At 41.8% G+C, this 25,485-nt stretch overlaps 1 protein-coding gene across 2 annotated transcripts in view; it reads right to left on the bottom strand.

The window, feature by feature from the left end:
- The window catches only part of ARHGAP35 (Rho GTPase activating protein 35), a 109,986-nt gene that overhangs the window by 13,098 nt on the left and 71,403 nt on the right, over positions 1 to 25,485 (bottom strand). For both annotated transcript variants that reach the window (XM_048832723.2, XM_075122561.1), the window contains exon 4: positions 2,187 to 2,264. In XM_048832723.2, the coding sequence (XP_048688680.2) occupies positions 2,187 to 2,264 (78 nt within the window). The remainder of the gene's footprint in view (positions 1 to 2,186; positions 2,265 to 25,485) is intronic.

Below are 25,485 nucleotides of genomic sequence, written 5' to 3' on the forward strand. Positions count from 1 at the left end.
CGTTTTCGCCTCACTTGTGTCATCAGAAAAGACTTGCTCTGTTTGAAGGGACATAGCTAACTTAAAACTCATATTACTGACAACCTTTCCCCTACAACTGTTCCAAGTAATACCTATGATTACTGTCATTGAAAGATTAGAGAAAAGATATTTCTCATTGTGTTTTTCACTTTGCTTACTTTGTGCATTTGACAGCACATTGCTTCTATTCAGTTTCACTGTTTCCCCTGAAGTTAGTTTCCCAGCTATCTGTGGGTCTTCCACATAGCAACAGAAGAGAGAAAATTAAAAAATAAATGGTTATTTTCAAGGACCTAAAGTCTGTGCGGTACTCTGGCATCCCCATCTAAATTTAAACATGGAAGTTTAGTTAAATATGAACACAAATAACAATCAGCATGCTCGTCTCCATGATAATTGTTTTGATTATAAATTTATTTTATGTTGTATCAACAGTTTAAGTTTTGAATGTGCTGAAAATGTGTGCACTGACAATACAAAACTGGATCGCAATAGGTGTCTGGGACTGATGGGAGTTGGGTAAACAACAGGTGGGGCTTTTGGCATATGGGAAGACATGGGAGGCAGTTTGGGATTGTGGGCTAAATACAACAGCTGGATGTTTCTACTAAAATTATCAGACCCAAGCAGTGAAACTGTAGTTTAAAATTATTTTGCTTTGTGTTTCAGAGTTAACCCCTATTAAGATAATGGAGCAGCTCACACCTCTGAGGTCTTGTCTAGATTATAGGTTTGTTTACACAACCTGGAACCAAAATATCAGTCTGTTTTAACTCACACCCTCATCTATTTTGGTGCAAATCTGCATGTGGACACACTTATTTCAGCTTAAGAATGTTCTATTTTGATTAATCCAAAAGAAGTGTGCACCCACAGACTTGAGTCAAAATAAATGAGGGTGTGAATTAAAACAGATTGGTTATTCCAGTTCCAGATTGTACCCTATGAAAAAGTGTTTTTAAAGCTAAATTAATCATCATAGTTTGAAATCACTTACCACATAGCCTAGATATAGTTAATACCTTTAAAACCATGTTAGCTGGTACCTAATTAACTGTAGGGTGTTAACGGCATTAAAACTATTTCTACACTGGGTATAAAATAGGTTTCAGAGTAGCAGCCGTGTTAGTCTGTATTCGCAAAAAGAAAAGGAGGACTTGTGGCACCTTAGAGACTAACCAATTTATTTGAGCATCCGAGCTGTAGCTCACGAAAGCTTATGCTCAAATAAATTGGTTAGTCTCTAAGATACCACAATTACTCCTTTTCTTTTTGGGTATAAAATAGAATTTCATATCATGTTAACAGACATGATTTAAAATACACCTTTTACCTGTAGACTAGACAAGGCCAGAGGGCAGTTTGCAAAGCCAGAAAATAGAACCTTGCATTGATTCACACTTGTTTCACATCCACGAGGTCTAGAAACATCTTTTTAAAAAATGAAATAAAAACATAAGAATGGCCATACTGGGTCAGAACAAAGGCCTTCCAATAGTGGCCAATGCCAGGTGCTTCAGAGGGAATGAATAGAACAGGTGATCATCAAGTAATCCATCCCCTCTTGCCCGTTCCCAGCTTCTGGCAAACAGGGGCAAGGGACACCATCTCTAGCCCTTGTATTCTAGAGCACCATCATCCCTTTTATTCTAGAGCACAAGTCTGCTTTAAGGGGTGGATTGTGTGGCAAGTTCTACAGCTGGGGAAGCGCAGCACACACAGGACCCTGATTATTTCAACAGAGCAGACATAGCCTAAATATTTTGGGAAGAACAGAGTATCAACACAGCGTAACAACAGTTACAGCAGCACTGGCTGATAATTTGGCTGATTATCACAATCTGATTGCTCAGGTTTAAGAAATTAGAGCAAATTCTCAATCAGTCAATGAACAAATATTAAAGAAAGCTGTGCCCATTACATCTAATCTGAATTAAACTCATGGTCATATTCAGACCTCTCAGCTTTCAGTCCAAATGCCAGTAATAGTTTAAAAGGTGATTACAGAGGCCCGGACCTGGAATTAAAACAGATTGCACAAAAATAAATCATTTTGATCTGGACTAGACTAGATGATGCTAAGTAAATTAAAAAAATATATTTCCTATGCTACTGCCACAGCCAAAACTCCTTTGCCCAATTACAGCAATAGGAACAGACATTACCTTGATCAAACTGTCTCTGCAGACTCTCCATCTCAGATTTGTTTCCGCTCACACGATAGATGCCTTCAGTATTCAATCCTAGTGAAACAACAAGGAAACAAAAAGTCAGTGCAAGGACTGGAATCAGAAGGGTGCAACTTTGTGGAAGTGTTATCTGGATGGAACAGAATTCTCTGTCTACAAGGAGGGGAATGAATGATTCAGTGACTCCCATGTCACAAGAACTGGAAAGTGGTGCACGACTTTTATTCCTTAGAACGAGCAATATGTTCATAGGTATTTGGAATCTGGCTAAAGGAAGAAGCTACCCTTCATTGCTCCCTTCCTTACTACCATCCCAAGGACAAATGCCTATATACACAGAGCTCATTCAGTTCTGTTGCAGTAACCTCAGCATATACAGAAGCAATTGGACACAAGAGGGTGAGGGTGATCACTTGCAATGCAACTAGAAGGATATGCAACTCTTGCAGTGAATCTATGAGCAGGGAAAACAAATGTCTCAATTTAGCCATCATTTTAATTGATACTTTCTGAGAAGCCCACGTTCAGTGAGATAAAAGCAGAGAAACTGTCTTATGATACACAGTACATTAATAGTATTTGAATCTGAAGTGCAAAGGATTTATTCAATATACAGGGCATCAACTGGACAGTTTAAAAGCTTTTAATTGCTAAAGAAGTGGACTGTATCAGGGTCTCATTTCACAGAAAGCAACTCACCTCATCAGAAAAGAAAACTGGGTTAATAGACCAGCCCAGAAGACCATAAAATTCAGGGCTAGACACAAAAGAATCAGTGTCTGTTCACTTGGAAAGAAAAACAGGAGCAGCTGCCACCATGCGTCTCCCTGCGGCTCAAATTCAAAACAAGCTTGCCATTAGACAACGGGGCTTATTAAGGCAAGTACCTGTTTAATGTACACATACAGCAAGAAAAGACAGAGCTCCATCTCTCTGCCTTTATTCGGAAGCTCTGCTTTTCTGGTCCTTGCTTACACTTGTCTCAGGCTATGTCTACACTACCGCAGTAAGTCGACCTAAGTTACGCAACTCCAGCTGAAGTCGATGTAGCTTAGGTAGACTTACTGTGGGGTCTACACCATGCTGGGTTGACGGGAGACACTCTCCCGTTGACTTACCTTACTCCTCTCATTCCTGGTGGAGTACAGGGGTTGACTGGAGAGCGCTCTGCCATCGATTTAGCAGGTCTTCACGAGACCCACTAAATCGACCCCGGTGCATTGATCACTGGAGTGTCGATCCCGCGGTACTGTAGACGTAGCCTCAGTTTGACTCACTAATGATGGACATACCCAAACTGTCCAAAGAGGACTTAAAATTGACAGTAATGTAGTTCTTAAGATTTGTTTCTGGGCTTTGCCGTGCTATAAAATATTGTTCACATTAAGTGTTCCCCAGGAGATGCACTTTCCCCAAAGATTATTGTGCTCTGCTTCTCGTGTTTTGTTACAACCCCCAGCCCATGGTGAACCATCACATCTACAGCACCATGTTCCCAAGAAAGAGGCAGTCTAGTCAGGGACCCCAGTCCTAGTTCCATTGTCATATAAAGTTGGAGAGCCACAGAGAAATCAAAGCAGGTATGTGCAAACTGGAAAAAGAAAGCAGTGAAAATATGACGAGCTGTTTAAAAGCCTAGTATGGTCATTAAAAGTCTACATGTGCCCTAGCTCCTGTTAGCAAATCTGACCTCAATCATTTCTGTCACACCAAACTCACATAAAGCCAGCATCATTCTTGCCTTAAGTAACACTAGTACTGTCAAACCTTACAGCAATACTAAGCAATGAATGCACGAAACAAAAGGAACATCAGAGCCACAGACATTCTGGCAATTTCTTTCTTTCTCCCCTCCCACCCCAAAACTTGTTGCTCAGACATGTAGATGGAAAGGGAATAGACACTACGGGACTGCGAAGACTGCAGATGGCTCCACAATTGTTCCCCAATTAATTTTTTCTGACATAACATTACCACTCAGCACAAAGAAAGATGAGTAATTCCTTCTCTTAATGATCGTCCACCATAGCCGCTAATAAGAGGAAATGGCAAATTAATTACCAGTAGCTTAAAATGAGAGGCATAATACTGACAACATATATAATTTGAAACAAACATAACTTGTAAATTCAAATCATCCCCCTTCATGACTGAGCAACACCAATATTTAATATAGGCAGTGGTGTAGCTGTGTTGGTCCTAGGAAATGAGAGAGAGAAGGCGGGTGAGATAATATTATTTATTGGACCAACTTCTGTTGGAGAGAGAGAAGCTTTCGAGCTTACACGGAGCTTTTCTTCAGGTCTGGGAAATACACTCATGCCAGGTCTACACTACACTCCCACTTACTTCAGAATAATTTAGGTCATTCAGGTGTGTGAATAAGTCACACCGACCTAAGCACCAGTATGGACAGCACTATCATGCTGACATAAAACTACCACCTCTTGCGGAGGTGGATTTATTATGCCGATGCAAGAGCTCTCTCCCGTTGGCATAGAGCGTTTTCACCAGACGCTCTACAGCACTGCAGCTCCGCTGATGTCATGTTTCTAGTATAGAGTCAGTCTCACTGTCATAGCTAAATATAAGATGGTACAGACAGTCTAGCATAAGTAGTTAACATATTTCAAGTCACCATTCAAGGTGAAGTGGCCCATGAACATTAACTCCCAGCCATAGAAGGGGGAAAAATGCTGTGTGTGTGTGTGTGTTGGGGGGGCAGTTTAAGTTATAGATTGTTGTAATAAGCAATAAATCCAGTGTGTCTATTCAGGTTTCAGAGTAGCAGCCGTGTTAGTCTGTATCTGCAAAAAGAACAGGAGTACTTGTGGCACCTTAGAGACTAACAAATTTATTTGAGCATAAGCTTACGTGGGCTACAATTTTGCAACAGAAAAGCTTAAAAAACAGACTCCAATGAGAAACTGCTGAACTTGAATTAATATGCAAACTAGATACCATTAACTTGGGTTTGAATAGAGACTGGGAGTGGCTGGGTCATTACACAAATTGAATCTATTTCCCAATGTTAAGTATCCTCACTCCTTCTTGTCAACTGTCTAAATGGGCCATCTTCATTATCACTACAAAAGTTTTTTTCTTGTGCTGATAATAGCTCATCTTAATTAATTAGCCTCTTACTCCACCTTTTCATATTCTCTGTGTGTGTATATTATATATAAGAACAGGAGTACTTGTGGCACCTTACAGACTAACAAATTTATTTGATATAATCTTCTTTCTGCATGTCCCATTCTATGCATCCGATGAAGTGAGCTGTAGCCCACGAAAGCTTATGCTCAAATAAATGTTAGTCTGTGAAGTGCCACAAGTCCTCCTGTTCTTTTTGTCTCTATTCAGTCCATGATTTTTAGTATCTAGCCAAGTTATTAATTTAAGCTCACAGGACCATCTTTTGAAGGTATTATGTGGGTTTCCTTTGAGGATGAGGACTGAGAGGATGAGGACTCTTCTGGTCTTCAAACAACCCCCCATGCTCTCCAAGCTCGTCATCAGAAGCAAATGCCCCACAGACCAGGACCACTAACTCAAAGCAGCACCAGATCCTGCCAAAACAGCACATGTAAAAAAAATCTGTAGCCATACTTCCACTGCTACTATGCTCTTGATGAACTCTCACAAAAAAATTAATAGAAGATAAAAACACTATCATTTGGGGTGAACACTTTTGACAAAGCGATCACTCTATATCTGACATCACAGTCCTCAACGGAAACCTGCATGACACCAGCAAAAGATGAGCTTGGGAGCTTAAATTCATAACTTTGCTAGATACGAAAAACCATGGACTCAAGAGAGACATTGGATTTACGGCTTATGCTAAACAATCTGTTCCACCTGTACTTCGATATGGCACTGAGTACGTCTCCCAGACCTGAAGAAAAGCTCTGGGTAAGTTCAAAAGCTTCTCTCTCACCAAAAGAAGTTGGTCAAATAAAAGATATGACCTCATCCACCATGTCTCATCAGTATTTAATAACTGACTTAATATTTCCTGCAATCCACTTCCATGTTTATTTTATGAAATCCTGTTTTACACCAGCCACACAGACATTACAAAGCTGTAGCATCAAGACAGGCTAAACATCATTTGACCTGAACTGAACAGATTAATATCAACCACTAATTTCATATAAGCAGAAACAAAACCTAGGAAGAAGCTGCAAGGAGTAACTTGACTTTAAAAAACAAAGCCCTGTCTACATCATTGGTAACATGGGTGCAACTCCATCAGTTTTGGCAATGTTGGGAGCCCTAGCACAGAAGGGCCACTGGCTGCAAGCAGTGTTTTAAGCATTATGACAGGTTTCAGAGTAACAGCCGTGTTAGTCTGTATTCGCAAAAAGAAAAGGAGTACTTGTGGCACCTTAGAGACTAACCAATTTATTTGAGCATGAGCTTTCGTGAGCTACAGCTCACTTCATCGGATGCATACCGTGGAAGCATTATGTTAAGTAACACCTGCCAGAGCAGGGCTAGTCAACGCAATGCTTAAATCAGTGACAATTCTAGCAGTCTGCCTACAATAGTTTATTTATATGTTTCTCCCTGTGACAGGGACCATCTTTTTTGTTTTGTGTTTGTACAGTGCCTAGCACAATGGAATCCTGGTCCATAATTGGAGTTCATAGATGCTACGATAATACAAATAATAATAATAATAATGTTGCTCATCACTGAAATACCCAAGTAAACTTCACAATTTATTCTAACAATACCTCAGAGATGGGGAGGATCATTATTTTACAGATAAGGAACTAAGGTAGAGAGAGATTAAATGACCTGCCCGATGTCACAGAGAACGTCTGTGGCACAGCCGAGACTAAAACCCAGATTTTTCTTGTGCCCTACTGTAGCGTTAAAATTCCAAACTATTCCTTTCCTTCCCACTAGGGTCCCCAATCTTGCAAACATATGTGTAGATAGGGCTGAACTGGAGAGACAATACTAAGGAAATCCACAGTTTATTCAATATGGAGTTAAATAAACTACAGAGAAATAACTACAGAAGAACTGTATGTGGGAGCACCATCATTCACTGAATTTCTGCTTACTACCCATGCTACTTTAGTATTTCAGTCTTGTGCAGTAAGGGAAAACATGGTCTCAGGCTACAAAATTTCTCTAACTCTTCTCCATGTCACGATTGCAAGACTCTTAGGTATGGTGTGTACTGTACAGAGGGCACTCTTGACCAGACGTACTGGAAATGGGCACGTGCAGATCTCTGTAGGGTGAGACCCGCATGCAACCTTCAGGAATGCATAATCTTGGGGAACACCACCACCGAGGACTTGTCTGTGTGAGGGATTTTTGCACCAGTGGACCGACATATACATGCAAATCCCCTGAGCAGCTACACTACAGCAGTGTAAGACAGGGCTTGCATTTGACAGAATTACTGGAATCTAAATATGCAAAAAAGCAGTAAGATTTATTCTCAGACATATGGACATGAATTCTGTGAAGAATCAAAAGAACCTGCCTACATACAAAGGCAATAGATTTCCCAAGATATGTAAGTACCCACTGCATGAGGAGAGGATCAAGCCATTCATTTTTAAATGAAACACACAGAATGAATGGGTATCTGAATAATGGAGATATAAATCCAGCATGGGGTTTCTATGATAAAAAGGTAAAGCTTTTTTAAGGGAGATCACCAGAAAGCGTAGAACAACAGTACTATAACCAACATGATCATTACAGGGTCCAAATTCATCAAAGGTTTCTAATGCTACCTGCCTTCTGCGCTTGCCTTCTTCTCAGCAATCAGACGATCTCTGGGTCACCCACCTTATTGCTCCTAACAATGCCGAAGGTATGCTCCAGCAGCACCAACTGGTGACCTCTGGTAATTCATGTAAGTGGCAACACGACTTTCACAGGTTAAAAATCTAGTCAGGGCAGTGAGTGACAAGATTAAAAGATCTGTGCTGTAGTGTTTTCAACAGCACAATTCATGTATAACCTCACTTATATGCTTGCTCCCCATTAGTTATTGTCAATAGCTGTAAGAAAGTGCACGGATAATGGAAGTAAGGTGAGAATACAAAATGACCAACATCCTGAAATACTAAGAAGTAGGAACAGCTGGGTTTCTCACTCTTGCTGTCAGATTCTCATCAGTAACATCTGACGACAAAGATATATAATGAGCCCAATGTGGCTACAATGGGATATCTTGTGTGGTTACACCTACCACAGACTGGCTGCTGAGAGCCTTCCAGTAGAAAGGACTTTAACATTGCGTAAGTGGCATTCCCACCAGCAAGAACAAGAAAAGAAAGACAGCCGTTATTTTCAACGTAGTCCTTAACCAGAAGCCCAACCAGCTAATGAATTCCAAAGAAAAAAGCTGGTTGGGCTTTCCAAAGAGATTTGTCCATTCTCGATAAAAGATCTTTTATTACATGAGCCAAATCTTAGAATCAAGCAGTGGGAAAAGTTAATTAAGGTAGAACCTTAATCTGTTTCACAAAAGAATTTTGGATAAATATGCAAATATACCTTGCTCCTCTAAAGCACTTAATTCTTCCAGCTGACATTTCTACAACCAGAAAATAAGATTCACATACAATACACTAGCTACCAAGAATCAAATGACTCACTGGAGACCTCCATAAATTTTGTGACATCCATGGTGATAATATTCCATGACAATCTAGGTTTTTTAGCAGGACACGTTAAATATGAAAGAAAACTTTAATAATCCAGGTAACTAGAAATAAATCTGGTTTCTCAATCTGGGAAGGCTTCACTATAGGCCTTTACTATATATCTGAAATGTACCCCTGTGACAGAATCATCTTCTCCAGATCATCACTCAAAGAAAAAACAAGGCATTAGGCATATTAGTTAGCGACTAGAAAAATTATAGCGAAGTCAGTGTTCTGAGTACCACCACGCAAGAAGCACTAGTACAGATGTGTTTGTAGAGTCAGGAAAAGGAGCACAAAAACAGAGGATAATTATATACATAATACAATTTAAGGGAGAAAAACATACTACATATGTAGGATAGCATCAGGGCAAGGTTCATGACATTTAGGGTCTCTAGAGCCCTTAATCCAGCCTTGGAGAGAAAAATCAAAGAAAATTCAAGTTAAATTAGTTCTGAAAAAATATAGCAGCACGAAACAACATAAATGAGAACAAAACACAAAATGCACTTGGTGAGTGATTTTCAGAACTAAAAAGAATGAGCTACGATGACACTGGACTGGTCGGAAAACCCAACTAGGGCCTGTGAGCAATTAGAAACAGATTGCTAGAGCAGCTTCAGTGGTTGACAATTTCTGGGTTTCAAATTCACCAAAAAGCAGTAAACACACTATAAACATAAAAGAACTATTACTTACCTCACAGTAACTACAGTTCTTCAACATGCATTGTCAACTCTTGGTGTTTGTGCACCCCACTCGCACACGATCAGATGTTTTAGTCAGAGTCTGTTGGGACAAACCTGTGCTCTAGACATCCTCACATCCCTCACCCGAAGGATGGAGAAGGCCCAAACAACCAAGATGGTCTGCAACACTGGATCCTTATGCAACCGCTTACAGTTGTCTGGGAATTGTCTGCTGACATAACCTGTTAGTAAGTCTGAAAACCTGGAAGACGCAGGGCCTTCAGCATGATAAATACTCCAAGTACAGAGCTGAATGGTCTCCTGACAGAGAGCTGGTGATCTGGCTACTCCCTGCCTGTAGACATAATGTACAGCTGTGGTGTTGCATGGGGATCCCTGGAGGAAAGGTAGAAATACTTTGCATACCAAATGAATGGCTCTGAGTTCCAGGACATTTACGTGCAGACTAGCTTCCTGAAGGATCACATCCCCCGCATTTGAAGGAGCTCAGGTTGGGACCCCTATTCCTCAGTGGAGGCATCTGTCACCAGTGTCTTGGTTGGAAGAACTGCAGAGAAGGGTACTCCCTTGCACACCTGAAGAGGGCATTTTCACCAGTTTAGCAAGGAGAGACTTCTTGCAGGACTGTGACCATCATATATCCATGTGGTGTGTGGTGCCTTCTGGATAGATATGCTGATTTTAACCACCTTTGTAAGGAATGGAGTACTTGTGGCACCTTAGAGACTAACCAATTTATTTGAGCATAAGCTTTCGTGAGCTACAGCTCACTTCATCGGATGCATGCTGTGGAAAGTGTAGAAGATCTTTTTATATACACACAAAGCATGAAAAAATACCTCCTCCCACCCCACTTATAACCTTATTACCAGCAGGAGAGTGGGGTGGGAGGAGGTATTTTTTCATGCTTTGTGTGTAAATAATAGTCTCTAAGGTGCCACAAGTACTCCTTTTCTTTTTGCGAATACTGACAAACACGGCTGTTACTCTGAAACCAGTTTGTAAGGAATGTAGGTGAAGCCTCGCAAACTGCTTCACACAGGTGCTTGAGGCCTTTCATCCAGAAGTCTAAGGTATGCTCTTATGATTTCTGTGAGAGACTGAAGTTGGTTGATGAGGTTCGTTACACTTTGGAATCTCTCTTATGGAAGGTAAACTTGTACTGACATGGAATCTAACTCAGTTCCTATAAAACTCTATGTTTTCATTGAAATAAATGTATTTTTCAATGTTGACTTTGAGACCCAGTGCACTGAAGAGCCTTACAGTCATGTGAATCAAGTTGGTCAACTGTTAGCGTGACCATCCTCAGATCAGCCAGAAGTTGAGACATGGACAGACCTGGTTCCGACGCTTCCTTAGACAAGCTGCCATAACCGCCAAACACTTGGTGAAATATCCTCAATGCTGTGGAAAGACCAAAGTGGGCAGGATCCTGTACCAGCAGTGAGATGTTCCGATCAAGAATCTGAAGCATTTCCTGTGAGTTGATGAATGGACATATGAAAATTGGCATGCTGAAGGTCAAGAGCCGTGAACCAGTTTTGAGGGTCTACCAAAAGAATTACGGAGACCAAAGTCACCATCCTGAACTTGAAACGATGGATGAATTTGCCAAGATGTTGAAAGTCCAGAATGGGATGCCAACAACTCCCTTTCTTCTTTGGGATGAGAAAATAATGGGTAAAAAAAACCCTGCTGCTCCTGCACTCTAACAGCACCTCCTTCTCTAGAGATCCAAGTTGTAGACAGAAGTCTATTTCTTTCAACAGTATCTTATGAGATCCCTGAAAGTGGACAGGGAAGGAGGGTAGGAAGGGACTGGAAGTGGATAGAATACTCCTTGTTGACAATTTCCAAGACGCACTGGTCTGAAGTGATCCGAGGCCAGGCTTCCCAAAAATAAAAAGCCAAAGAGGGGTGGAAAGGAAGAGATCCTCAAGAGGTTCTGTCAGGCTTTGACACTAGCATCAAACCTGCCAGTTTTGGCTGCCTGGCAGAAGATGCAGACTGTGAAGAGGCAGAAGAGTTACTGTTGGAAGAAAGTCTGCTCCTCTCTCAGTGGCTCCAAAGTCTTCTGAGGCTGACGATAGCAACGGGCAGAAGGAACACTGTGGTCTTAGTTGCTTTCTTCTTGGGGCTGGATTGCACAGTCCCAAAGAATGCAAAGTTTTCTTGAAGTACCTTCAGCAAATGGAGAACCTGATCCATTTTGGAATTAAGTTCATTAGCCTTACTGGGAAGGTCCTCAGCTGTGGTTTGGACTTCCCTGGGAATCCGAGAGGACTGGAGCTAGGAGGATGTTCTTCCACAGATGTGGCCATAATACACGCCGCTGTGTCCAATGCATCCAGTGCCATATGTAGGGAAACGTGGGCTATTATCTGTCCCTCAGTAGTCACTTTAAATTCCTCTTGTTCCTGTGATAGAGCAAAGAGCGCTTCATGAGGAAAAATTTTAGATGAACCTCTAGCTTTGAGTCCACTTAGAAAAGCAGTGACATACAGAACGTTGCTTAGGAGAGGTCATATTTCTGAACAAAAAGGCACCTGCAGCGCTTGACATTAAGCATAACTGCAGCTTCATATGAGGTGCAGGGTTTGAACTCTAGGGATTTCACTTTTGCATTGCTAGAGCCCCTATGGTGGGGGTCATGGGAGGGGCAGGGAGTTTAGACTGTAAACTAACTAAAGATTTTTTGTGCCAAAGGGCAGAGAGACTAAGACTAACTAATTAACAATACCAATAACTAACACCAGCACAGAGTGCAGAGAAGCAGGCAGACACCACAGGGATTCTTTCAAGAACGGTAAAAAGGAAACAAGGACTTTCTCCATAGTTTATGTCCTCGGGTGGTGGGGCATGAGGTCATCAAGGCCACTGGCACAGACACTACTGGCCAAAACAATCCAGTCTTAGGCTCCAGCACACCAAGAGTGGAATCCATACAGGCAATCACTTGAGGAATCACACACTCCTCATTCTTTCCTGCCAGGCAAGTTGTAATCACCATAAACACTAAAGCTTGTGTCTCAAGGGATTTCCCTGTTTTTGCGGTTAGATCCAAACCTGTAACTTCACCACCATATTCTACATTTAGTTTCTTTTCTGAAATTTTGGTTTTACAAAACATTAAAAGACTTATACTGAAAATGCAAGTCACCTGAATTAAGATCTAGCTATTTGTAGATATCTAGTTCTGTGCATTAGCAATCAGCTGGTTTTTTTCATAAGCAGTGTTGTCCTAGCCAGGTCAGTCCCAGCATATTAGAGAGACAAGGTGGGTGAGGTAATATCTTTTATTGGACCAACTTCAGTTGCTGAGAGAGAAGTTTTGGGTTTACACAGAGCTCTTTAAATTATAAACTCACATTCAAAATCTCTAGGATATAAAGTGTGAAAGCAATATTTCCTTTTAGTTTTAAAAATATTTTTATAATCTGCTTTAAAAAAAATAAAACTTCCATGATTTTAAGCCTCCTATTACTACAAACTAATAGCATTCATACAAATTTCACACAAGCATTCATCTCATTTCTAAAAACATATTTCTCTATGATTTTAAATAAACTTAATGTATTTGATAGCAATTTGAACAGTGTTTTCCACTGTTTCCCATGTTTGTATGGTTCTATTACACAACAACCAGGAAGCTTTTTTTTTTTTTTTAATTAAACAGGAACCGTGATTACAAAACCATAAAATAAAATTGGTACAGGGTTCAGAACATGGTGGACCACCTGAAACTCATTTGCTGAAATTGTCTAGATTGTGTGTTGACTAAGTCTCCTGAAGTAACTATCCGTTGTCTGAAGGAGAGGTTAATAGGGACAGGAGAGATCAATAAGACTGGGACTTTTCAGCCTGGAAAATAAATGACTAAGGGGGATATGATTGAGGTCTATAAAACCATGACAGGTGTGGAGAAAATAAATAAGGAAGTGTTGTTTACTCCTTCCATAACACAAGAACTAGGGGTCACCAAATGAACGCACAGTCAGCCTCTTTGCCATTACGACAGAAGAATCCCATGCACCGCTACAGACTAGGGACCGAATGGCTAGGCAGCAGTTCTGCAGAAAAGGACCTAGGGGTTACAGTGGACGAGAAGCTGGATATAAGTCAACAGTGTGCCCTTGTTGCCAAGAAGGCCAATGGCATTTTGGGATGTATAAGTAGGGGCATTGCCAGCAGATCGAGGGAAGTGATCTTTCCCCTCTATTGGCGAGGCCTCATCTGGAGTACTGTGTCCAGTTTTGGGCCCCACACTACAAGGATGAGGAAAAACTGGAAAGCATCCAACAGAGGGCAACAAAAATGATTAGGGGACTGGAACACATGATTTATGAGGAGAGGCTGAGGGAACTGGGATTGTTTAGTCTGCGGAAGAGAAGAATGAGGGGGGATTTGATAGCTGCTTTCAACTATCTGAAAGGGGATTCCAAAGAGGATGGATCTAGACTGTTCTCAGTGGTAGCAGATGACGGAATGAGGAGTAATGGTCTCAAGTTGCAGTGGGGGAGGTTTAGGTTGGATATTAGGAAAAACTTTTTCTCTAGGAGGGTGGTGAAGCGCTGGAATGGGTTACCTAGGGAGGTGGTGGAATCTCCTTCCTTAGAGGTTTTTAAGGTCAGGCTTGACAAAGCCCTGGCTGGGATGATTTAGTTGGGGATTGGTCCTGCTTTGAGCAGGGGGTTGGACTAGATGACCTCCTGAGGTCCCTTACAACCCTGATATTCTATGAAAATACAATATTCAGAAAGAAAAATGGGTCTCACCCACAAGACAAACAGAACAAGGAATAAACTCAATACAGTACAGATGAAACTCTAGAAAAGACCAGAGTTTTAGAAATACAGGGCTAAATTCAGTCCTTGGGTAACAAGTCATGAGAATCAATGGAGTTACACCTGGTCTGAATTGGACGCCTAAGAGAAGAACAAAGGGAATACTTATATTTTTCCTGTAAGCTACTCAAACTTTCTCAATTTTAACTCCAGTATTTTCCGTGAAAATCTGCGGTTTCTTTTTTAAACCGTTATGACTATCTGCCCATATTTATACACATTCTATATATAAGCCACAACACACAAAACAAGAATGCGTCCTACATTATATTTTTTAAGTTTACATGACCTATCCCAATCAACTGTTATTAACAAAGTGGTTTTAAATGTAGAATATCAGGAGCTGACAAGAAAATATTCTGCTCTGGTATTAAATCACCCTCCAAAGAGTCATCCGGAGCAGGCCAGATTTATTCTCCTCACCATCCATTACCTTTTGTCATTTTTATTTACATTAATCGGTGCTTTAGAACTGGCTGCATCAAATAAGTTTGCCAGCGTCCTTATTTAAAGGATTTTCACCCCTCGCCCTTTACACAGGCAGAAATTCTGCACACAATCCATATTTCTTCTCTAAATTCTGAGTGGACTTAGTGCTAGAGAAAGGTGTCAGACAGACAGCTCAGGAGACTCTAACCCTGCATTTTTACTGGGTATTTCTCTTTGGCAGCAAAGATCTCTCTAAAGCGTAAGCGTGTCAACTTCTGGCAATATGCCGCCTTCTTTCACTGAAACATGGACTTGCGATATCTACCCAGTCTGTTATGACAATCTTGATGACTGCCAGCCAGGCAACCAGATGCTGTCACTCTATAAATTAGAAAAGGCATTGTGTACACAGCCAGCTGTGTCATAAATCGCTAGGTTTGGAAGAGGAGAGGTGCAAACATCACACCATGTCTGTGGCATCATATGGATTTGACATCTGGTTGGTTCTTTCTGTGCCTCCCATTACAGATAATATATGCTGGGGAGTTTCTGAACACGTCCTGATCCAAACCAGAAACAGTTTCAGTGATCTCCGCAGTCAGTATGGAAATGTACATCTTCAGACATTTTTAAAATACTTACATTACCAAATCTCTTTCTATCACAGCATCCATTTCTATAGCACCGAACTTGTCTACACTTACAAAATTTACTGAAATAGCTATTCTGGAATAAACATTCCAGAATAGCTATTTTGGTAAGCTTCCAAGTATAGATAAGCCATAAGCATGCCCTAGATAAACCAGATCTGCATGCTGTCGTCCTGAGTATTTCTGCTCTGCACTTTTTCCTGGTATAGAACATTTTTCTTGGACTATATCATCTCTACTATTTCAACACCATTTGTTATGGGTCTGTTGATTCAAGAATTAAAGTATTTAAATCAACAGATACAGATATCAAAGTAATAAAAGAGAATAAGGCCTAGTCTACACTAAACAATTAGGCTGACCCAGCTACATTGCTCTGGGGTGTGAAAAATCAGCAAGATCGTTAAGCCAGTCGTTGGGTAGACAGCGGTAGGTCAACAGAAGAATTCTTCTGTTGACTAGCTACCACCTGCAAGGGAAGTGGATTATCTATGCCAACAGAAGAACCTCTCCCGTTGGCATACAGGTAGCACAGGCGGCAGGTATCATAGGCTAGGGGAGGCTGTGCCTCCCAAAATAGCCAGGCATGGCCCTGCCCATGTTTCACCACCAGAACTCCTCTGCAGCTCCTCCTGTGTGGTCGCCACTTGGCCTTCCGGTGCTCCAGTATTGGAAAGGCTGGGGCCATGCTGCCCGGCCTCCTGGCGCACTAGCCTGGGGCAGGCGACCGTGCGGGGGGGGGGGGGGGGGCGCGCCTCTGGGCTCCAGTAGGGGGGTGCGTGGTTGTCTACACTGGTGGTCTACACTGAAGTGCTATAGTAATGTAGCTGTGCCACTGTTGTGTTTCAAGTGAAGACAAGCCCTGAGTGATGAAGTGTAAAAGCAGCTGGGAGTAAACAGTCTGCCAAGTATGTGAAAGACACTGAATCCTAACGTGTGAACTTGTTAGAATGCCCATAAAGATTTTATTTCCTCATCAGTACTCTTCGCCCTTTCTCTACAACACTCTATATTCACCCTCTGAAAGAGAGGGCTGACTGCTATTCTGTCTCCACAACAAACCACGAGAGATGCAAGTGTATGCTGCAAGACCCTTCCTGACTCAAGGAAGTTGATCTCTGCAATGTTCTCATTCAGACACAAGCAGCGGCACTAATGAACCAAAGTTTAACACATTAACAACATTTCATTAACAAGTATCAGAGCAGGGGAGACTTCGAGGTGAAGTGGTTGCTGGCCCTGGCGCAGCCCAAGTGCTGGCGACTGACAGGTACCTGCCCCTGCCCCATCCTGGCACCGCCTGTCCCCCAGCCCAGTGAGTGTTACCTGCCCCACCAGCCTCAGTGCCCTGCCCCATACTGTCAGCCACCCCAAGCTCACTGTGACACCAGTACCCCTTGGCAAAGGGCCCCCTGATCTTCACAAACACCACAGGCCTGACAAACTCACTGCACCTTGTCTTACAGGGCATGTCTTACAGGGCACTTACTCACAAAGAGGAACGTGGAAGGGATCTACACAAGGCTGGTAACTTGTTAAGAGTGAGAATCTTTGTGAGATGTGTGCATGGGTAATAGTGAAGGAATAATGTATTTACCTTAAAAGTCTGCTTTACAGACTTGGAGTAGAAATTAGTCACCAGGGGATAATGGCCCTTTGGGGCAAGGGGGATTTGTCACCCTGCCTAACCTGACTGGCGATGCAATGCAAGGCTCAATTGTTTAGCTTTGCACAATAGTAAGACTTTGAATGGGACACCATCAGAGGCAATGGCAAACAACTGAAACGCCTTAAAGGTAAAAAAGAAACATTACAACAACCGTTAGCATTATAAACAGCCTGTCAGAATGGGTAAGTTTACTAGTTTTCAGAGCTTGTGGAGTGTGGGGGGGAGGCGGGGGTGTGTGTGCAAGGTGGAAGATTCGCCTAGGGCGCAAAATATCCTTGCCCCAGCCCTGCCCTCCTGGCCAGGGTGGGGGGGAGAACAGTGCGTCCTCTTCCCAGTTGGGGGCTGGAGGGGTGAAAGCTGCACAGACCCCAGTGCTGCTCCTGCTCTGCTGGCTCAGCCCCAGTGTCTTGCTGTAAGTGGCTGCTCTGCGAGTGGGGCTGGGGGTGGGGTGGGCACGGGCAGCCCAGATGTGCCTATCTTTAAGATGCAATACAGGCATAGTACAGTACTTGCTTTAAAAACAAAACAAAACAAAAAACTTCTGCTTCTGCCTGATTGGTTACTCCCGGTTTCACATGATGTCTGGTTGCCCAGTCTGTAACTCTGGTGTTCGTATCTTTGAGGTTCTACTGTAGTATTATGTATTCCAAATACTGGTCTCCATAGACACTGGCTTATCACAGTCTTGACTGGTCTTATGTGACCTTTTCCTCAGTGCATTCAATGGGGAATGGCTCTTCCCTCTCTTCAGAGAGGCGTCGACTCCAGACAGTGAAACGCCAGCACTCTCAGCCTTGCCCAAGCACAGCAAGCACCGCACGTGCGTACTGTTGTTAGGAACTGGCCCTCCACATAACAATGTTTAAAAACTTAACTAACTCTAACACTAAACGGGTACTAGGGCTATGGCCATGAGGCGGGAACGCTGCCCCTGCTGGGCAAAATTCTCCACACACGCCTAAGTGGAATACACAGCTGCATCTATCTACTCAAAAGAATTATCTATTCCAGTGGTTCTCAAACTTTTTTTTTCACAGACCACATGAAAATTGCTGAGGGTCTCAACGGATCACTTCATGATCTTTCCAAATGTTGTTTGTACCATTAGCTAACTATTGTAAAGTGCTTTGGATAAAAGTGCTATATAAAAACAACAACATTTTTTTGTTCTACAAATAAAAGCATACAACTCATATTTGAATATCAGTAGTCTTACCTTTCTAATGCAATGGATGTACCCTCCCGCCCCTGCCGCGGCAGCCACAGAGCTGGGGCTGGGAAAGAGGGCCGTCTCTCCCCGGCAGCCGCAGCCCTGGAACTGGGGAACTTTGCCTCTTTCTCTGGCCACTGCAGCCCTGCACGTTCCAAACTCCCCCCACCCTCTCTTCTCACCCCACTGCCCCCTCCCACCTACCCCATATTCCCCCCCAAGGCCACCACCTTACCTTACATGTGCGTCTCCTCCAGGGGCCAGGCACCTAATTAGTGGAGCCACGCCTGCGCTGCTCCACTAATTAGGTGGGTGGCCCTTCATTCTCTCGTGTGTGGCCGCCCAGGCATACACCCAAGACGGAACTATCTGCGGACCACCTGAATGGAGCTTGTAGACCACAGTTTGAGACCCTCTGATCTATTCCAAATACTGGTCTCCATAGAAAGTGGCTTACCACATCAAGGACTTCATAGTTGCATACAGTGCAATGCTCTGAGACCAAAGCAGGATTGCTCCTGTCTAAAGTGAGGTTTCCACAAGCGATGGGACATCGATCATTTCTCATGGGAGAATATTCCACAAATTAATAGATCTCACTATTAGGAATTTTTCCTAGTATTATATTAAGGCTAATTTGATCTTTTCTTAATTACACCTGAGCACATCTCAAAGTATCATTTAAACCATACCTTAAAACCACAGAAAAAGAGCTACACGTTCTGTCAACGCGATTGACGTTTTTCAACTCACCTTAATTCCATGTTTTATCTCAAATTATATTTCAGTGTTTTTGAGAGAGCTCTCATGCTTGGCTTTTCCTAACCAAGCTCTCTCTCTCTGGCCTTTGAACGCCAGGCACACTTATCAAAAAGGGCTACTGTAGTAGGACACAGTGTCCACTGGAAATCCGTTAGCCATGCATCATCACTAGTTAAACATACCTGGCTTATCTAGAATGGCCAATAGCAAATCTATCGATTTATCCATATTACTAATGCATTTTTGGAACATACTGTATAAAAATACTCTTAATGCTGCAATACTACTATTGTAAGACAGTTTTGTTTCGCCACTACTGTAGAACATTGTCTTGTAAAGAAAGAGGTAGAGTTAGCATGAAGTACTCAAAGGTTGGAAAAAGGATGAGCATCTCTGAATAAAAAAGGCTTTTGCTGATATTTGGAAGATGGAGGAAAGACCTACTGACAAATCTAGAACTATCAAGATCACTCAAAAGAGGCACCAACATGAATAAGCTCATTAAAATGCAGAATACTGAAAGGAACTATGTATTTTAATACCCCTTTTTTCACCACCATTAGAAAAATGCAACAACAGTTTATACAAGTCTTGCTAATTCAATCACTTATACATGATCTATTAAAAGGCAAACTGCCAGAGTGGAACTATCCTAAATTTTATTTATTTGTATTATGGTATCACCTTAGAGGCCCCAGCTGAGACCAAGGGCTTGTTGTGATGAGTGCTGTACAGACAAAGTACGAGGAAGTCCCTGCCCCCAAGAGCTTACAAACAAAGGAGCTATTATCCTCATTTTACAAATTGGGAACTGACCCCAGAGAGGTTAAATGATTTTCTTCAGATCACACAGGAAGTCTGGTACAGTTTCAGGATATGGCTACACTTGCAGATATAGAGCACTTTGGGTTAAACCAGCTTTCGTACAGCGCAGTAGGGAAAGCGCTGCAATCTGTAGACACTGACAGCTGACAGCGCAGTGGCATGGCCATATTTGCGGCACTTGCAGCTCCATTGGGAGCGGTGCATTATGGGCAGCTATCCCAGCGTTCAAGTGGCTGCAACATGCTTTTCAAATGGGGAGAAGGTGGGGTGGAGTGTGTTGTGTGTATATGTGGGGGGGGAGAGAGAGAGTGGGTTTTTGGGGTGCTGAGAGTGTGTCAGCGTGCTGTCTTGTAAATTCAGACCTCTCCCCCAGCCCCACACTTGTTTTTTCTCGGACCAGATAAGCAGCCTGCTGTCTGAAACAGAGCTTTGAAAGGTCACTTCCGCATTCCTGCCCATTTCACAACAATGAGAAGAGAGGCCATCTGATTTAAGGGGATTATGGGACGTTTCCGGAGGTCATTCAAAGCTCTGTTAATGTAACTCCTCGTTCACACTGACGCTGCAGCGTCTCATCCAATACGCAGCAGCAAATGTTATCCCTCTCGGGGAGGTGGAGTACCAGCAGCGCTCTAGCCAGGGAGTCAGAGCACTCTATGTGCCTTGCCAGTATGGACGAGGAGTGAGGTACAGCGCTCTGGGCGGCTTTATTGCGGTATAACGTGCAAGTGTAGCCAAGCCCTCATACTGAACACAGGTCTGCCAAGTCCCAATCAAGTGGCTTTACCACAAGACCAATTTTCTCTAAACTAAAAAAATGGCCTCCTTCTAATACACTTTGATCTCTAAACAATGGTGACCACTAAAAATTAGATTAAACATTGCAAAGAAATTGAGACTATGGCATGAAAGTTACTGTATTCTCTCTGAGTAGCAATCTCAAACAGGTCTGAATTGGAAGAGTGTGAAGTAGTACTTTAGGATTCTGTTAATAAGTTTCTGCTGAATTCTAGCACAGACTGAGCAATCATAGGCAGTACAATGTTGCCAAGACATGGTCATCATATCAAAAACGTGTAATCTGGCTAGTGACAACACAACTGTGAGCCCTCCTACCATTTCTTCTGTTATTCATCCCAGAATTCCGTACACCCATAGAAAAGACATTGCTGTGAACAGAGACTACAGACTAAATTCATTCCTACTGTAACTCCACTAAAATAAATGGAGTTACCAAAGGATGAATTTGGTCCTGTTTTAAGAGACCCAACCGGATTATGTAATCCTGAAATTTGAAGACAGATGTATAAAGTTATCTGCCTGTCTTAGTGCACACACAGTTTGGTCTTTTGGTTTCTGTTACCTTATCATCAGGTCACAGCTCTATGATTCCAAATTCAGTTCTATTATTCCAAAACCTGACAGCCATTTTATGTTTATAAGATTTTGGCAATTACAGGAAAATATCAGAAAATGGCTTCTTAAAAAATTGCCAATGCTGGCAGCATGAAAGACTGTCTGAACATCCTGGTCATCTTTGGCACAATACAAGATACAGAGGCATCAAATTTTTTAACTTGCCAATACCCAAAACTACCTTTTCCTTTGTACACATTAAGGAAGGATAAAGATTACTAATGGTGGATCATCTCTTACTATGTATATGTACAACACCTGCCACAATTGTTATTTACATTGTGAGTACACCTAAAGACCAGTACCAGGCTGGATCCCACTGTGCCTGGCAAAGTACAAATATATATTATGGGGTTCCAATCTCAATTGTAGCCTCTAGGTGCTGCTACTTCCCCCCATTCACAAGGCTTGTTACCCTGTCAAAGGAGGATGTTAGGTTAGTTCAGTGGTCCTCAAACTTTTCCTCTCACGCCTCCCTTACCAGTAATAGAATGTGTCCGCACCTCCTCCCCCAGTCACCCCCCGCCCCGACCCCCAAGCGGAGCTGAGGACGGACTGGAGGGGAAAAGCAAGAGCCAGGCCACAGCCAAAACTGGGGCCAGGGCCAAAGTAGAGTTGGGTGATGCCCCCTCATGGGGGCTGGCCCAGGCCCCGCTGTACCCCTCCGGACGTTCCTCTGTACGGAAGCACGTCCCAGTTTGGGGACCACTGGGTTAGTTTGACTTGATTTGTTCTTGACAAATCCATGTTGATTGTTACTTATCTCCTTACTATCTTCTAGGTGCTTACAAATTGATTGCTTGATTATTTACTTCTATTTCTTTCCAAGTACCAAAATTAAGTTGATTGGCCTATAATTCTGTGGGTTGTCCTTATTCCCCTTTTTTATAGGTAAGTATTATATTTGCCCTTTTCCAGTCCTCCGCGATCTCTCCTGTCCTCTATGAGTTCTCAAAAGATAATCACTAATGCCTCAGAGATCTCTTCAGCCAGTTCCTTAAGTATTGTAAGGTGCCAACCTGAAGACATCTAATTTGTCTAAGGGCTTGTCTTCACTTACAACGCTTCAGCAGCACAGCTGCACCACTGTAACACTTAGGGCATGTCTAGACTTACAGTGCTGCAGTGAAGACACTATGCGGATGGGAGAGAGCTCTCCTGTCGGCATAAAAAACCATCCCTGTAAGCAGCATCAGCTATGTCAGTAACAGAAGCTCTGCCATCAACGACAGGTTTCAGAGTAACAGCTGTGTTAGTCTGTATTTGCAAAAAGAAAAGGAGTACTTGTGGCACCTTAGAGACAAACCAATTTATTTGAGCATAAGCTTTCGTGAGCTACAGCTCACTGCATCGGATGCATCCTTGCATCCGATGAAGTGAGCTGTAGCTCACGAAAGCTTATGCTCAAATAAATTGGTTAGTCTCTAAGGTGCCACAAGTACTCCTTTTCTTTCTGCCATCAACATAAAATTCGGCACACCAGTGCTTACATCGGTGTAACTTCAGGAAGGTGGAATATTTATGCCCAGAGCAACATAAGTTTTGCCAACATAGGCGGTTGTGTAGACGTAGCCTCAGTGTAGACACTACCTATGCCAGGTAGTTCTTCCATCAGTAGAGATAATCCACATCCCTAAGAGGGGATAGCTAGGTCGACAGAAGAATTTGTCCATTGAACTGCCATTGTCTACCAGGGGATTAGGTCAGCTTTACTAGGTCACCCAGAGTTGTGGATTTTTCAAACCCCTGAGCGACATAATTTTCTAGTGTAGGCAAGCCCTAAATAATTCTTAACTCGTTCTTTCCCTATTTTAGCCTCAGATCTCATGTCACTTACACAGACGTTCACTATATTAGTTGCACAATCACTGCTCACCTTTTTGATGAAAACAAACAAAAGTTGCATAATTAATATTAAAAATAATGCATGATTAGGCTGTGGAACTCATTGCCAAAGGGCATCACTGAGGCCAAGAATTAGCAAAATCCAAAGGTGAATTGAACACTTATGCTCAAATAAATTGGTTAGTCTCTAAGGTGCCACAAGTACTCCTTTTCTTTTTGCGAATACAGACTAACACGGCTGTTACTCTGAAACTTGTATAACAAGAATATCCATAGTTAATGGTAATAAGAAGTATTGGAAGGGATATAAAATCTCATGCTTCAGAGATTAAACCAATTTGACAATTAGGGAGGGACCTTAATGCGGTGCAGATCACTCACTATCTGCCTACTGTGTGAATTCTTGCACTATCTTCTGAACATGCGGTGGTAAGCACTGTCAGACAGGACACCAGACTAGATGGATCATGGGTCTGATCCAGTCTGGCAATTCCTATTTTCCTAACAAGGCATGGATAACCAAGAAAGCCAATTTTAATACACCAATCCTCAAATAACTGATTTTTCTCTCATTAAACAGAATAAGCGTTTTGTCACTTAACAGGACGACTAATTGCTCAATCCATGTTGTCGTGGTGATTTTCAGCTTAAAACACTGTCAATTACAATTACAAGTGTGAACACGGCAGTTAAAAGTCACAAAATGCTTCCGGCTTAATTCTCTGCATGTCTTATAATGACAATCAGGAAAGGGCCAGAAATGCACTGGCTATGTTCATTTTACTAATTTTGTATTTTAAATTAAAAGTGAATCTGTTTTATGCACTAATAAAATGTACATTAATTGTAATCAGGCTTCAGCCAAATGAAATGAGTGGTAAAATTCAGTACTGTATAAACAAACTGTTTACATGGGATTCTTGTTTAACTGAGACATGGGTATATACAGAGGAGACCCTTAAATAGGTTCTCCTGAATTTAAAACAAAATGTAGATACACATATGCACAATTCCAAGTTATGTGCTCTTTGTATCATCCAAGGTATATAGGGTTGAAAAAACCCTGGAGACAGAAGATTTATACACACACACTTACTTATAAAAAGCTACAAAGAGAATATCCATTACTCTAATCCACAATTTGATTTATAAAGGACAATTCTTCAAGGATGTTATAGGCACTTTTCCTTACAGAGGACTATGTATGCTCTTAGCAAAGCTGAAATTTTAATGAACATTTTGAATGATCTGAAAACAGAGGGGAATTTCAACAAACATTCTACACACACTTGAAAAAATCCATGTGTTAGAGAACGAACATGGGAACTATCAGCCTGACCAGTCAATTTTTCAAAAAACAAACAAACAAACAAACAAACCAACCCCCAAATGCCTGTAAATGGAGGTTTAGAATGAAAGTGCTACCTCAACTCCAAGTTGCTGCTGCAACACTATAATCTGCAGAACTGCCTCTAAATGGATTTAGTAACATTTTTTCATGATGTGTCAGTGACGGTAAGATGACATCTTTTTGAGCTTTGTGTACATATCTCCTTGGAATTTACATTAATCTTTCTATGTTTTCATCCATTTGAAAAGGATGGTGCTGGATAAAGGCTCATGTTAAGAAATGTCTGAGGAAGCTAACAGCTTGTTTAATTCCCTCTTCACTTCCACATAGACAGAGAAATTGTACTAGCACTCTTTGAGATGGTTCATAGAACATTTCACTTCCTATACATGGAGGTGGACATTATTTTTAATCCGTTTGAGAAGAACTGCAGCAGGTTTTGGCTACATTAAATACACTAAAAACAAGTTTCATTGCTTGGAATGAAACCGGAGATTTTAAACAGTATATAGTTTTCGATTATACATTAAGGCAAAGAGTATTATCAATAATTTAAAGGTAAAAAATATGACAAAGCTGCTGTAATTCTCCTAGAACCAGGCATTATAAACCCAGGAAATTCAAAGTTAAGGTTATACTTAAAAGAAATCCGAACATGTTACTGTAAGATGTAAGAAATCTTACAGAAACAGTTAAGACAACCAAACAACCTTAACTCTGCCCTGTAGTAATGTCATGCATAATTAAGCAGGCATTTTAGTGACAGTGAAACTGATTTTTAAATATTTTCTTTTAATATTTTTCCTCTCACAGCATCACTACAAGAAGGAATTCACATTGCTTGGGTGCACTAATTGTCAAAACTTGTGAGCCAT

The sequence above is a fragment of the Caretta caretta genome, chromosome 23 (genome assembly GCF_965140235.1).
Source record: "Caretta caretta isolate rCarCar2 chromosome 23, rCarCar1.hap1, whole genome shotgun sequence".
In the NCBI taxonomy this organism is placed as follows: domain Eukaryota; kingdom Metazoa; phylum Chordata; order Testudines; family Cheloniidae; genus Caretta; species Caretta caretta.